The 12868-nt window shown below is 40.6% G+C and overlaps 1 protein-coding gene across 5 annotated transcripts in view; it reads left to right on the top strand.

Annotated features, from left to right (window-relative positions):
* The window catches only part of CCDC88C (coiled-coil domain containing 88C), a 338359-nt gene that overhangs the window by 126409 nt on the left and 199082 nt on the right, over nt 1-12868 (top strand). For all 5 annotated transcript variants that reach the window (XM_033951005.1, XM_033951004.1, XM_033951007.1 and 2 more), the window contains exons 8-9: nt 9853-10037; nt 12051-12132. In XM_033951005.1, coding sequence (XP_033806896.1) covers nt 9853-10037; nt 12051-12132 — 267 coding nt within the window. The remainder of the gene's footprint in view (nt 1-9852; nt 10038-12050; nt 12133-12868) is intronic.

A 12868-nucleotide genomic window follows, 5' to 3' on the forward strand; every position in this document is an offset into this window, starting at 1 on the left:
CTGTCACCCACCCTGTTCAATATCTACCTAGCCTCCCTAGGGAACCTTCTACACAACCTCAAACTTAAATCTTTCATCTATGCAGACGACATCACAATAGCCATCCCACTAACCAATTTCTCACAAGAACGACTCAACTACATTACAAACATTCTCAACCAGATCGAACTCTGGATGTTATCTTTTAGACTGAAACTCAATCCCGACAAATCAAAATTCTTCCTAGCCACCCCCAAGGCCAAAATCAAGGACACTTCAATTCAACTAAAAGGACAAACTTTCCCCCTCGAGCCCACGCTAAAGATACTGGGAGTCACTCTGGACAAAAATCTATCCTTAGAAAACCACACCGATCTCATGGTCAGAAAAAGCTTCTCCGTACTGTGGAAACTCCGCACCATAAAAAAATACTTTGACGACACCTCTTTTCGCCTACTTGTACAATCCTCCATCCTCAGCATCCTTGACTACTGCAACATCATATACCTCAACGCCACAAAGAAAACCACCATGAGACTAAAAATAATCCAAAATACCGCGGTGCGTCTCATCTTCGGCCTTAAGAAATGGGAACACATCACCCCCTTCTACCACCAACTTCACTGGCTGCCATTTGAATCTAGAGTCCTCTTTAAATTCGCATGCTTCTGCTACAAATCGATAAATGGTTCAGCACCAAGTTACATTAATTCTCACTTTAACCTCTATAACACAAACAAGAAATCCCGTAGAATTCAGCTGTTCGCCTTCCCGTGTCTAAAACTCTGCCACCTTAAAAGATTCCTAGACAAAACCTTCGCCTTCCAAGCAGCTAAGCTCAACCCATGGCTTGCACAAATGATACTCGAGGCCCCCACTTACCTCGGCTTCAGAAAATCACTCAAAACCCACCTATTCGGCAAACAAGACCCCTAACAACCCCCCCCCGCTTACATTACTACACCCCCCCCCACCCACCCCCGCTCTTCCCCCCCCTTAATTGCTCCCCTCTCCCCCATCTCCCCTCCGCCAGTCATCCTCTGTTAAGTTCGATTAACACTGCTTATATCCAATAAACTATTTACATCGGATAAATTGTCTTTACATGATAAAATGCTGTAAACCCCGCTCTTACATTTGTTTCTACCTGATAAATTGTGTACTGCTGATAAATTGTTTAAAATTGTTCAAACTGTTTGTAAATCTGCGTGTCAACGCAGATACTACTGTAACTGATGTAAACCGCCTAGAACTCTCCGGGTATGGCGGTATATAAGAATAAAATTATTATTATTATTATTATTATTATTATTATTATTACAGGAGTGTTACTCTCTATTTCACCACCATTCCTCTGAACAACCTTCTAAGAGAATCCTCTTTCACATCTCAACAGACGTCCAGGAAATCAACAAAGTTCTGGCAATTGGACTTGCTTCCTCTCCAAGAGTGTTCACCAAGTGCCTAGTAGTGTGGGCAAGTTTCAAGTGTTTCTATGTTTGGACGACTGGTTGATAAAAGCCACATCTTCTCAAGCAGTGCCCTTGGCAATGCAGCTAACGATAGCTTTCTTCCAGCTTCTAGGGTTTGAAGTCAGCTTTCCAAATTCTCATCTTCAACTCTCTCAAATGCTGGAATTCATAGGAGCCCTACTCAAACATCGCTCTCTTCTATGGGCTTTCCTACTTCAACAAGCACAAAATACCTTGCTTCAACTTTCTAGCCAAGGTTCCACTCTGCAAACCATTTTAGCAAGACAAATGATGCGTCTCATGGGCCACATGGCATCCAGAGTTCATGCCACTCTTTTCGCTCAACTTCATCTCAGGTCAGCTCAGTGGATACTAGTGTCTCAGTGATCTCAGGCCACGGATTCCTTATCCCAATGGATCAAAATCACCTCGCCTCTTCATCAATCACTCCAATGATAGGTGAATCCAACAAATCTCTCCAGAGGTTTACTGTTTCACATCCCCCCACATCAGAGGGTACTCAAGACGGATGTGTCCATGTTTGCTTGGGGAGCCCACCTGGTCAGTCTCAGATTTGTGGACTTCTTGAGAAAAGGAATTCCATATCAACCTGTTAGAGTTATGGGCGATTCACAAAGCTCTCATCACATTTCAAGATCATCTTTCCAACCAAGTCCTCCTTGTTTGCACTGACAATCAAGTGGTGATGTACTACATCAATAAGCAGAGGGCATGGGCTCTTCCTCTATCAAGAAGCCAAGTGCATTTGGAATTGAGCAATTCCTCACAACATATTTCTCAAAGCCATATATGTGCAAGGCAAACAAAATGCCCTGGCAATCTCGGCAGATTTCTCCGACCACACGAGTGGTCTCTCTACTCCACAGTCTTGCGCCCCATCTTTTCTCTTTGGGGGACTTCACAGATCTGTTGCATCTCCCCACAATCACAAGTTGCCTCAGTTCTGCTCCAGACAGTACGCTCCTCATCTCAAAGTGGATGCATTTCTTTTGGATTGAATGAACAAGTTCCTTTATGCATTTCCACCAATTACATTACATTACATTACATTAGGGATTTCTATTCCGCCATTACCTTGCAGTTCAAGGTGGATCACAAAAGAATTATCAAGGATGTATTACAACAAGAACTTACTAGAAAAAAAACAAAAAAAAAAACAGTTTGGACATTTTCAGAGAGTAAGAATTGTGTATGGTTATTTGTTTGGGTAGTTGGCTTTAGAGAGAGGTGGTGATTGAAACTTGCGGTGTTATTTCTTTTTTCAGGGCTTTCTTGAAGAGTATGGTCTTCCCTCTATTCTGAAGACTTTAATCAAGCTCAACTAAGTGTCAGCCACCATGATCCTGATGGCTCCTCCCAGGCAACCTTGATTCTCCCTTCTACTTCAGCTGAGTGCCAAAGATTCAATTCCATTACACATCTTTCCATCACTACTCACTCGGAGTCAAGGTTCTCTTTTGCATCCCAATCTGAAATCTCTGCACCTTATAGCTTGGTACCTCTTGGTCTGACTTCAGCAGATTTTAATCTTTCTGACTCAGTATAAGCCATTATAGCCTTCTACCCAGCAATGCTATCAACACAAATGGACACGCTTCATTTCGTGGTGTAATCTCCATGACTTGGTTGCTTCCTCCTCTTCTCTTTCATTAGGGTCGGGCTGTCTTCTCCAATTATCCAACTCTGGACTTAAAACCACATTGGTCAGAATTCACCTCAATTCTGTTAGTGCTTACTGTGCTCCTTTCAACAATAAACCTCTGGCCATTCGTGAACCTCAAACTGCTTCCAGTTGTTTGAGATCTTAATGTAGTCCTAGCCAGTCTGATGAAGCTGTTATTTGAACCACTAGCGACTATTCATCTTAAATTTCTCAATTGGAAAGTGATCTTTTTGATCTTTCACTTCTGCTCATCCAGTGAGTGAACTTCAAGCACTGGTTTGCGGACCCGCCTTTCATAGTATTTCATTACGACAAGGTGGTTCTCGGGACTCATCCTAAATTTCTCCAAAAGTAGTCTTAGAATTTCACCTGAATCAATCCATTGTGCTTCTAATGTCAAATTTCCAAATCATTTCAGTATGGAACAGATGCAGTTCCGATACTGAAGAAAATCCATAATTTGAGGGTTATTATGGACTCTTCAATGTTGATGGGGGTCACAAATACAGAATATCATAGAAACATAGAAAAATGAAGGTAGATAAGACCATGTGTGTGCCCTTGGGATGGGTCCCAAAGTGACAGGAACTGGTTGAGTGGAAGGCGACAGAGGGTAGTGATCAGTGGAGATCTCTCTGAGGAAAGGGATGTTACTAGTGGTGTGCCTCAAGGTTCTGTTCTTGGGCCTGTTCTTTTTAGCAGTTTTAGAAACGATAATGCTGAAGGGTTGTCAGGTAAGATTTGCCTCTTTGTGAATGATACCAAAGTCTGCAATAGAGTAGACACGCCGAATGGTGTGAAGAAACACCTGGCGAAGCTTGAGGAATGGTCTGAAATTTGGCAGCTGAATTTGGTCTGCAAAAATCCGAGGGAACGGTACAGATTAGGGGGTGAAGAATTTATGTGCATGACGGAAGTGCGGGACTTGGGTGTGATTGTATATGATGATCTTAAGGTGGCAAAACAGGTTGAAAAGGTGGTGAAAGCTAGAAGGATGCTAGGTTGCATAGGGAGAGGTATGGCCAGTAGGAAAAGGAGGTATTGATGCCCCTGTATGAGACTTCGGTGAGACCTCATTTAGAATTCTGGAGGCCGCACCTTCAAAAAGATATAAAAAGGATGGAGTCGGTCCAGAGGAAGGCTACTAAAATGGTATATGGTCTTCATCATAAGGTGTATGGGGACAGACTTAAAGATCTCAATCTGTATACTTTGGAGGAAAGGCAGGAGAGGGGAGGTATGATAGATGGGCCATTTGACCTTTATCTTTCATTATATTTCTATCTTTTAACAAAGTTCTTTCTCCCTATAGGTGGAGGTAAGAAAATGAAGCTTTTCTACCTGAGAAAACCTGATGTTAATACACTTCTAGTCCCAGGGAATGACCCAGTTCTTTTTATTTTCAACTGTACAATATCCGAAATGAGGGAAGGGGGCATGAGGTTACACATATCTTCTGATGAACTAAAAGCACCTCTATGTTATGGTAATTGAACCCCCAACTTATTCAGTCTCACCTACTTTGCCCTGCAAATACTGATCTAACTTAACTAATTGAATCTATGCATCTCAAGCAAAGGAATATAGAGCTGGAAATAATTTACAAACATCTAAAAGTGGCTTCCACAGTTGGCAGTAATAGCTGAAAGAGATGCTTCATAAAAATTAAACAAGAAAAAAGGAAGTGCCCCTTTGGTTACCCCACAAGGCAAAGCATGAGAACAATGGAACTTTGGTTCCAAATGTCACAAACTGAGCCGTATCAGGCAGAAAGGAAGCACCCCTATTCTAATGACAACTTAAATGCTTCAACAATGTACCATGATTGTATCAAAATCTGCACCAATGTCAGGCAATCTTCATCAACTTAGTCAAGGCCTGAAACATTCTGGTCTAGGTGGATTTAAAGATGCTTTCTTGAACAAAGAACAAACAGACACTTTTAAACAATGATGAAACATTCCTTGGCTCTTGAGTTGTTAATCACAGATCGCAACAAAGATATATCTTCCTTAATTAAACCCAACACACTTGCTTAACGTGGATATTCAGCAGTTAACTTAAATTGTACCAGAACTAACACTCCCTCTGGGGCAGGCAAAGCAACCTTCTTAACACTTAGCCTAGCTGAATCCAAATTCTTACACAACCTCATTATTATGAAGCTCAGAGATCACAGCCCAACTGTGGAGCCACAGATTTTGCTGGACCCTGAGAAACAACATAGATTTCACTGTAAACCCTAATTTTTCTTGGTTGAACTAAAGGGCTTGCAAGATGTTTTACTCTCCAAGTTTCTTTATACTCACAATAGCCAGCTTTTAAGACTATGCCTCTTTCTATTCACGTTGCTTATTGGCACAATCTTTGGTTCCCACCTGACTTTCTGCTTGTCATGAATCTTATCTTCAATTCCCGAAGCTCACCTGTAAACCACTGAGCCTGTTTGTTCTGTCTAACCACAATATGTTTCTCTGGAACTAGATATTAAAAAGATAGCTCATCTTTAGAGTTCCAATTCTGCACTATATACTCAGTCCCTTCAACAAGTAAATCCATATTTATCTTAAAATTTGGAACCACTTAGTTGGGGTGTAGTGTAACATCCCTAACTAATAAATCAGAGATAACTAAGTAGTCAAATTAGGGTGAAGAGAGTAAATATACACCTGATCCTGAACTAGATCTAAAATATTACCTTTCTCATACGTAGATAACTCAATCCATAAAATTTGTAAAACCTTGGTTGGTTCTAAAAATGTTGTTTCAGCATAAACCCTTGCCAGGAATTAGTTTTTGAAAAATTGTATAGGAAAGGCAGAGCTTTGAAAAAGGAAAGAGTGCCAACAACCTGTCCTTTACTTTGGTAACAAGTTTTAAAAAACTTGCGTTGCATCATTTTTTATATAAACAGGTATGCTCTGATTTTGGGCGCACAATTTCATCTGTTGCAACATACTGCTCCCTCCAACCTATTGTTCCTCTTATTCTTTATGATAATGGGGAGGGGGTGTTGCACACACACAGTGTATTCTTTGTGTTATAGTACCACCTCTTTTCTGTTCTTTTTATGTCTCCATAGCTTCTGGCTCTTTACTCTTCTTTCTTATTAATCTAATCTAATCTTTAATTTTATATACCAATTCATCCCTGCAAGAGGGCTGGACTCGGTTAACAAAATATTAATGAAAAACTATCTTTTATACCAAAAAATATTATCTTTTATAGTCATTAATTTGAAAATGAAGAGTCATTAATAAATTTCTGAAATAAGTATGTCTTCAATGCTTTATGAAAAGTTGATAAATGAGGGAGAACTTTAACTATAGAAGGAAGGTCATTCCAAATTTTTACAAACAAAAAAGAAAAAGATTGACAGAAATTGGCCATAGTTTTTATTCTCTTAACTGTGGGAAAGCCAAGTTTAAATTTCTGAAGACTCCTAGAGTTAAGAGTTTTTTTGAATTAAACTCTTGTTTTTCCCTAGTATCTCTCCTACTACATAATGAGGTAGATTCAGTAAATGGCATCCAAACTTAGGTGCCTTGATGATCCACACTACGGATTCTGCCAAGTGCGTCCCGATTTTAGGCAGATGTAGGCGTCCTACAGCTGTCTAATCAGCCAATCGGGATGCACGTTTTTTTAAAAAAATGCTCCCCAGGCAGGCCGCCTATATTGAAGGCGCCTCCAGCAGCCTAGGGAGGCCCGCAAGACCACCTAAGCTTGCCTAAGGGCCTTAGGCGAACCTAGGCGGCCCTATGCGTCTCCTGCCGGCAATAGGGAAGGGGGGGTACAGGCAGCCGCGGCAGGGAGATCCCTTGCCGCAATAAGTATAGCAGCCGCGTCTACTTACAATGTAGGCCAGCATTTTGCTGGCCTACATTGTAAGCGTCTCTCCCTCTACTAGGGAGATGCGTAGGGCCGCCTAGGTTCTTGCGGGCCTGCCTGGGGAGCATTTAAAAAAACAAAAAAAAAAAACCCATGCGTCCTGATTGGCTGATTAGACAGCTGTAGGATGCCTACAGCTGCCTAAAATCGGGACGCACTTTGCAGAATCTGGGCCTAAGTGCAAATTCTGTAAAGGTTGCTCTTTGCCAAGTGACTTTTGGCATGAATTTCCTTGCACAACTAATGGAAGTTGGTCATGTAAATTCAGGAATTCTGTAACAATGTTTGTAAATTTTGAGAATGCCCCTTAACCACTCATGGCCCTTTCCCTGACCATATCCCCTTTGGATTTGCATGCAATAACTTTTAGACGCACTACACACATTTTAGTGCATAAGATATATCTGCGTGTAATTATAGCAAATTAATACTTGTTAACAATTTTGCACATGGATTTGAACTTTGGGGCTGATTCTATAAATGGTATCAAGCGGCAGTTACATTGTAGGTGCTGCTTGGTGTGGTTGTCAATCAAAAAAAATGGTGCTGTTTATAGAATCAAGCCTAGCAGCGCCTTAGCAAACTTTTTACTCACCTAATTTGGTGGCACTTATGTCAGAAGCCTAATGATGCCTGACCTGAGAGACTCTCCTGCCTGGGATAAATTGTGGGTGGAACCCAGTGGGAGGGTTTAGACTGTATAGTTTATTGATTCGGCATGATCAGCTGCCGGTACAATATTCTGCTCACTGGAAGACTCTGCTACAGCAAACTCTCACTCCGACGCAATGGAAGTATACCGTCCGCTCCCTTCTTAAGGTGTCGATAGCCAGTAATATGGTGGAGAATGGCTACAAATTATTGTACCGGTGGTATTATACTCCCTTAAGATTACATAAATTTAAGCCAAGTATCTCTGACAGGAGTTGGAGGTTATGCGGTGCCTAGGGATCCTTTGAGCATGTCATGTAGACTTGCCCCAAGGAAAGTGATTACTAGGATATGGTGTTTGCCCTGCTGTCCGATATCTGTGGTGTGATTCTGGTAAAACATATGGGTTGTGCTTTACTAAATATGAAACCAGTGGGGGTGGCTGGTAAGTTTGCTAAATTGATTATAACCATAGTAACTGCTGCACGTTTGGTGCTGGCAGCAGCCCTGGTGTCAAGTCTTGACCCCATCACAGGCTCAGGTGTTACAAAAAGTAGCTTATGTCTAAGCTTACGGCTATGAAGCACCACTGTCTACCCCGGATGTTACAATGCTGGAAGCCCTACATTGACTGGTGTGAAAAGAAAGGGCTACCCACAAACTCTTGTTAGTATTCATTGGTCTGCACGGGACTTTTGGAAGGGGGGGGGAGGGGGTTCTGCTGTTTAAAGTTGCTATGATTTGCTTTGTTTCAAAAAACTCTGTTACAACATTGTGTTTTGTGCTTGGTGTATTTGTATGCTTCTGAAAAATTTTCAATAAAACAAAACTATTTAAAAAAAACAAGAAGTCTAATGATGTCTAAGTCAACCACACCTATTCTCTGCCCATAACCACATCTACTCTTAAATATAGGTGTCCTTAGGCATAAGAAGGTGCCTCTACTTAAGTGTCACTAGGCGTCCTAAGAGTTTGGCACCAAACTCTTAAATTGATTGATTTTTTTTTTTTTTTTATTGGCTGAAAACTGCAGATTAAGCCAATTTAAAAAATAAAAATTGGGGGCAGATCCTGAACTTAAGCATCGTTGGGCGCCTAGCAGTGTCTAATGTAGGTGCCGTTTATAGAAGTCCACAGTTTGCGCCCCAAACTGTGCACCCAGCTTTGTGCAATGTATACAGAATTCAGGAGAATACTTTTCTTAGCACACTGGCTACCATAGTTCTCTCCCCTATACTTGTAGGCAAGAGATATTGAGATCACATTCCAACAACAAATTTAGCTCTGCTGCTGCTCCTCTGTGAATAATAGAAAGAAATAGAAGAAGGCATGGAATGAGAACTAGCACAGATTCCACTTTTTCCCCTGCCTTAACCAACTGTCTAGCACACTTGTAGGAGGGAGTTTGACAACTTTTTGAGGCAGCCTATTTGACTTGTGCAGGGGTGGGAAATTTCATGGCGACACCAGAAAATATTTCTTCACCGAAAGGGTGGTTGATCGCTGGAATAATCTTCCACAACAGGTAATTGAGGCTAGCAGCGTGCCAGATGGGATTGGCATGTGGGATCTCTTCATGGAGGTAGTTAGGGGGTGGGCCATTAGTGTGGGCAGACTAGATGGGCCGTGGCCCTTTTCTGCCGTCATGTTCTATGTTTCTAACTGTGCATGGGAGAGTTTGATGCTTTGTGCAATTTCACTCTTGATATAGCTTAATGGGAGCATTATTTACTAGGGATGTCCATTTGTTTGAAACTTGGGAAAGATCAATGACGATTGGACGATTGGCAGCCATTTCCGGTGTCATTTTATGTTGTGTTTAGCCTGAAACGAAAGGGGCAAAATTCAAATTTGGGAGGGATTTTTATTCATAAATTATATACACTTGAGAGTGTGTGTGTGTGCGCGCACACACACTGTGTATAAAGGGTGCCTCTTCTTCAGATAGTGTGCCCTGTCTTCATTGTTGCCTTCCCCATGAAAATATTAAAAAAACAAAACAAACCCAAGTAAAATCAACATTTGTATAAACACACGAAACCTAAATCAAACATTTTTGGCCTGCATAACCTATTATTTATGGTAGTATTTTTAACCTCAGTGTCTGAGCTCCACAAGAGAAATGGGTGGTATAGAAACTTTACTGATTTCACTTTACATTCCATGTTATTGCAGCTGATAGTGGACCTCACTCAAGAAAGAGATTACCTGCAATCTCAGCAACCATCAAGTCCAGTGAGCACATCAAGCCCGGAGTCAACTGCAAGCCTCAACAACTCTCTGTCTCGTGAGGATAAACAGCATCTTGCAGTTGAAATGGCAGATACTAAGGCTAAGCTAAGAAGGATAAGGCAAGAACTGTAAGTAAATAAAGTACTACTGCAGAGCTGCTGGTGTTAAATATTTCTGGGAAACTAATAGCAGCTACTTCTGGGGAAGACTTAGAAGAGCCCTCGTTATCTAAACGACAGCACATAAAGAGCGGTATGGTCCATCTCATCTGCTCAGTAAGTTGGCTAGACAGATTCCACTAAATTCTGTGTTGGGTGCTCAAAATTGGAAGTGGACCAACGATCTGCACCCAAATTAATTAAATAAGGTGGATGAGTGACCTAGTGGTTAGAGCAGCTGCCTCAGTATTCTGAGGTGGTGAGTAGAGAATGACATGGTGACAAAATTCGTCACCGTTCCCGTCCCCGCAGATAACCGCGGGAAACCATCTTCATGTCATTCTTTAAGGATACAGGGAAGAATCTATGAATGGCCACAACCACTGACCCGCAAGCTTTGCTTTGAATAATGCTGGTGTAGAAGGACAGAGAATGAAATAGACACTAGAAAATGACATGGGTTTATTTCCCGCGGTTATCCGCGGGGACAGGAACGGTGATGAATTTTGTCACCGTGTCATTCTCTAGTTGTGAGTTTGATTCCCATTGCAGCTACTTGTGACTCTAGGCAAGTCACTTAACACTTCATTGCCCCATGTAAACCACTTTGATTGTGTAAACCACACAAAAAAAGCGGTATATCAAGTTCCCCCCCTTAAATTTTGCACTTACGTGCATCTTCCTTTGTGCTATTCTATAACACCGCATGCCCAAATTATCTTACAAGCAACTCAGAAAGGGTATGGCTATGGTTGGGTGTGTCGGGGGGGATCCTAAAACTTTGGCACAGAGTTATAGAGTAGGGTCATTTATGCACCCAATTATCATTAACTGTTTGCTTGCATTTCCACCATGTTTCAGCAGGCGTAAGTCCTCGTGCCCAAAATTGAGTGTAAAAATCTGTGCTTAGTGCTGTTCTATAAAAGGCTCCAAGCCTGTAAATTCATAAGATTATTTTTATTATAATTGCTATGTGTATTGGGAGGGGAGGGAAAGGAGGGGTTTAAATTTTAATAACAATTATTATACATATTAGGTAATACATATATTTCAGTTATTTTTGTTCATAAATACAGAATAATATATTGTATTTATAGTGGTATTTGAAAGGAATTCAAGTGTATGTTTTATGAGATCATTTTAAATTTCTATGTTACACTTGTGGATGTATGAAAATGAATAAAAAATTTAAAATTATAAAAACCATAAGATGAACTCAGCGCTAAGCTCTTGCATCAGGAACCTTCTACTATAAGATCATTAGATGGTTTAATATTGTTTCATAAGGCTGTGAAAGCATAATTGTTTTAATTTTGTTTTATTATAGGACCATGATTGTAATCTTCTGGTGTTTGATTTTAAGCTGTTTGTGAAAATATTGTGAATGTGTTGCTGTAACCTGTTCTTGACTCTTTGGGAGGATGGGCTGAAAAACTAAGGATATAAATCTGAGTAATTTAAAACACAATTGACTGTGGTTGGGCGTTTGGTAATCTTTGAAGGAAAATGATCAGTATCAATAACTGGGAGAGTACAATGAGTAGCACTTTGTTTCCCTAGAGGGATTTAGGTGACTTGGGTGATCACAGAGAAATTTACAAATGTGTAAAAAAAAAAAAGCTGACAACTTTAAATTCTGTTTTGATTAACCAAATTGCGATACAATAAACTGCACCTGTTATCAACCTGTGTAACTCAAAACTTGCATCATATATTTTATACCATTGCAGGCCTTTTTAGCACACATTTTGGCTCCTATTCCATTATTTAGAAAAAGATTCCTCTTTGTTTTGTTGTGCTGATTTCTATCAATGTTTCTATCATTTAGTTATTGGTCAGAGATTGAGGGTTGAGAGGAACAGTGGTAGGGGGACAAGAAACAAACCCATTGGATCATCGTACAGATTTTATGTCTGAATACATGTTCATATTTCAGAAGAAACTCTTGAACTGATTTTTAACTAAACATCATCTTGTCTTCAGGGAAGAGAAGTCTGAACAGCTGCTGGATTCTAAACACGAAGTAGATCGGTTAGTTTTGGATCTACAAAGAATAAAACAAGAGGTAAATGGTGTTAGATATAGAACTGAGAGATACTAAACACAGCAAGGGCAATTCTGTAAACCGAGTGCTTAGATTTACGCATGTGTATGTGTAAATGTACTGAATTTTGACATTTATATGCATCTGTGCATGTGCACACACAAATGTCAACAACTGGCCTATACACTATTTTGTAAATACCAACTTAATTTATAAGCGAGTATTTGCAAGGAAGAGTGTCGAGAGGATGTGTGTGGGTGGGTCATATGTAGGTATCTTACAGAATACTATAAGTTGTGCACGTGCTTTCCACATTTACATGCCCGCACTTAACACCAGTTTTATGGCTGGTGTAAATGTGGGCAGCTAGAAACTGGGCACTCTGACGCTGCATTAGACTCGTGTTCTACAAAACCAAGGTATCTAGGTTCCGTATAAAGTAGGTTGGGGTATCTAAAAGGAAGCATCCTGTTGTTGAATTGCCTCCAAAATGTGTAGTTTTGTTGGTGAGAATTTTTTCACAGGCAAATAAAATGGATTGGCCCCACATGCGAGGTGGGGTGATCTGATGGAACTGAGTATGGAATGTTCGTTTATATGGTTTGGGATTTACCTCAGACTTGAAGTAGAAATAATTTGAAAGTTTATTTGTAGTTGGTACCATGCCATTACATGCCAGAAAGCCCCCTCAGTTGGTATATTTTTGCATGGAGTTTACAATGTTGAGAAAATGTACTCTTCCTTGTCGCAAGTGCCA

This window comes from Geotrypetes seraphini, chromosome 7 (genome assembly GCF_902459505.1).
Source record: "Geotrypetes seraphini chromosome 7, aGeoSer1.1, whole genome shotgun sequence".
NCBI classification, from domain to species: Eukaryota; Metazoa; Chordata; class Amphibia; order Gymnophiona; family Dermophiidae; genus Geotrypetes; species Geotrypetes seraphini.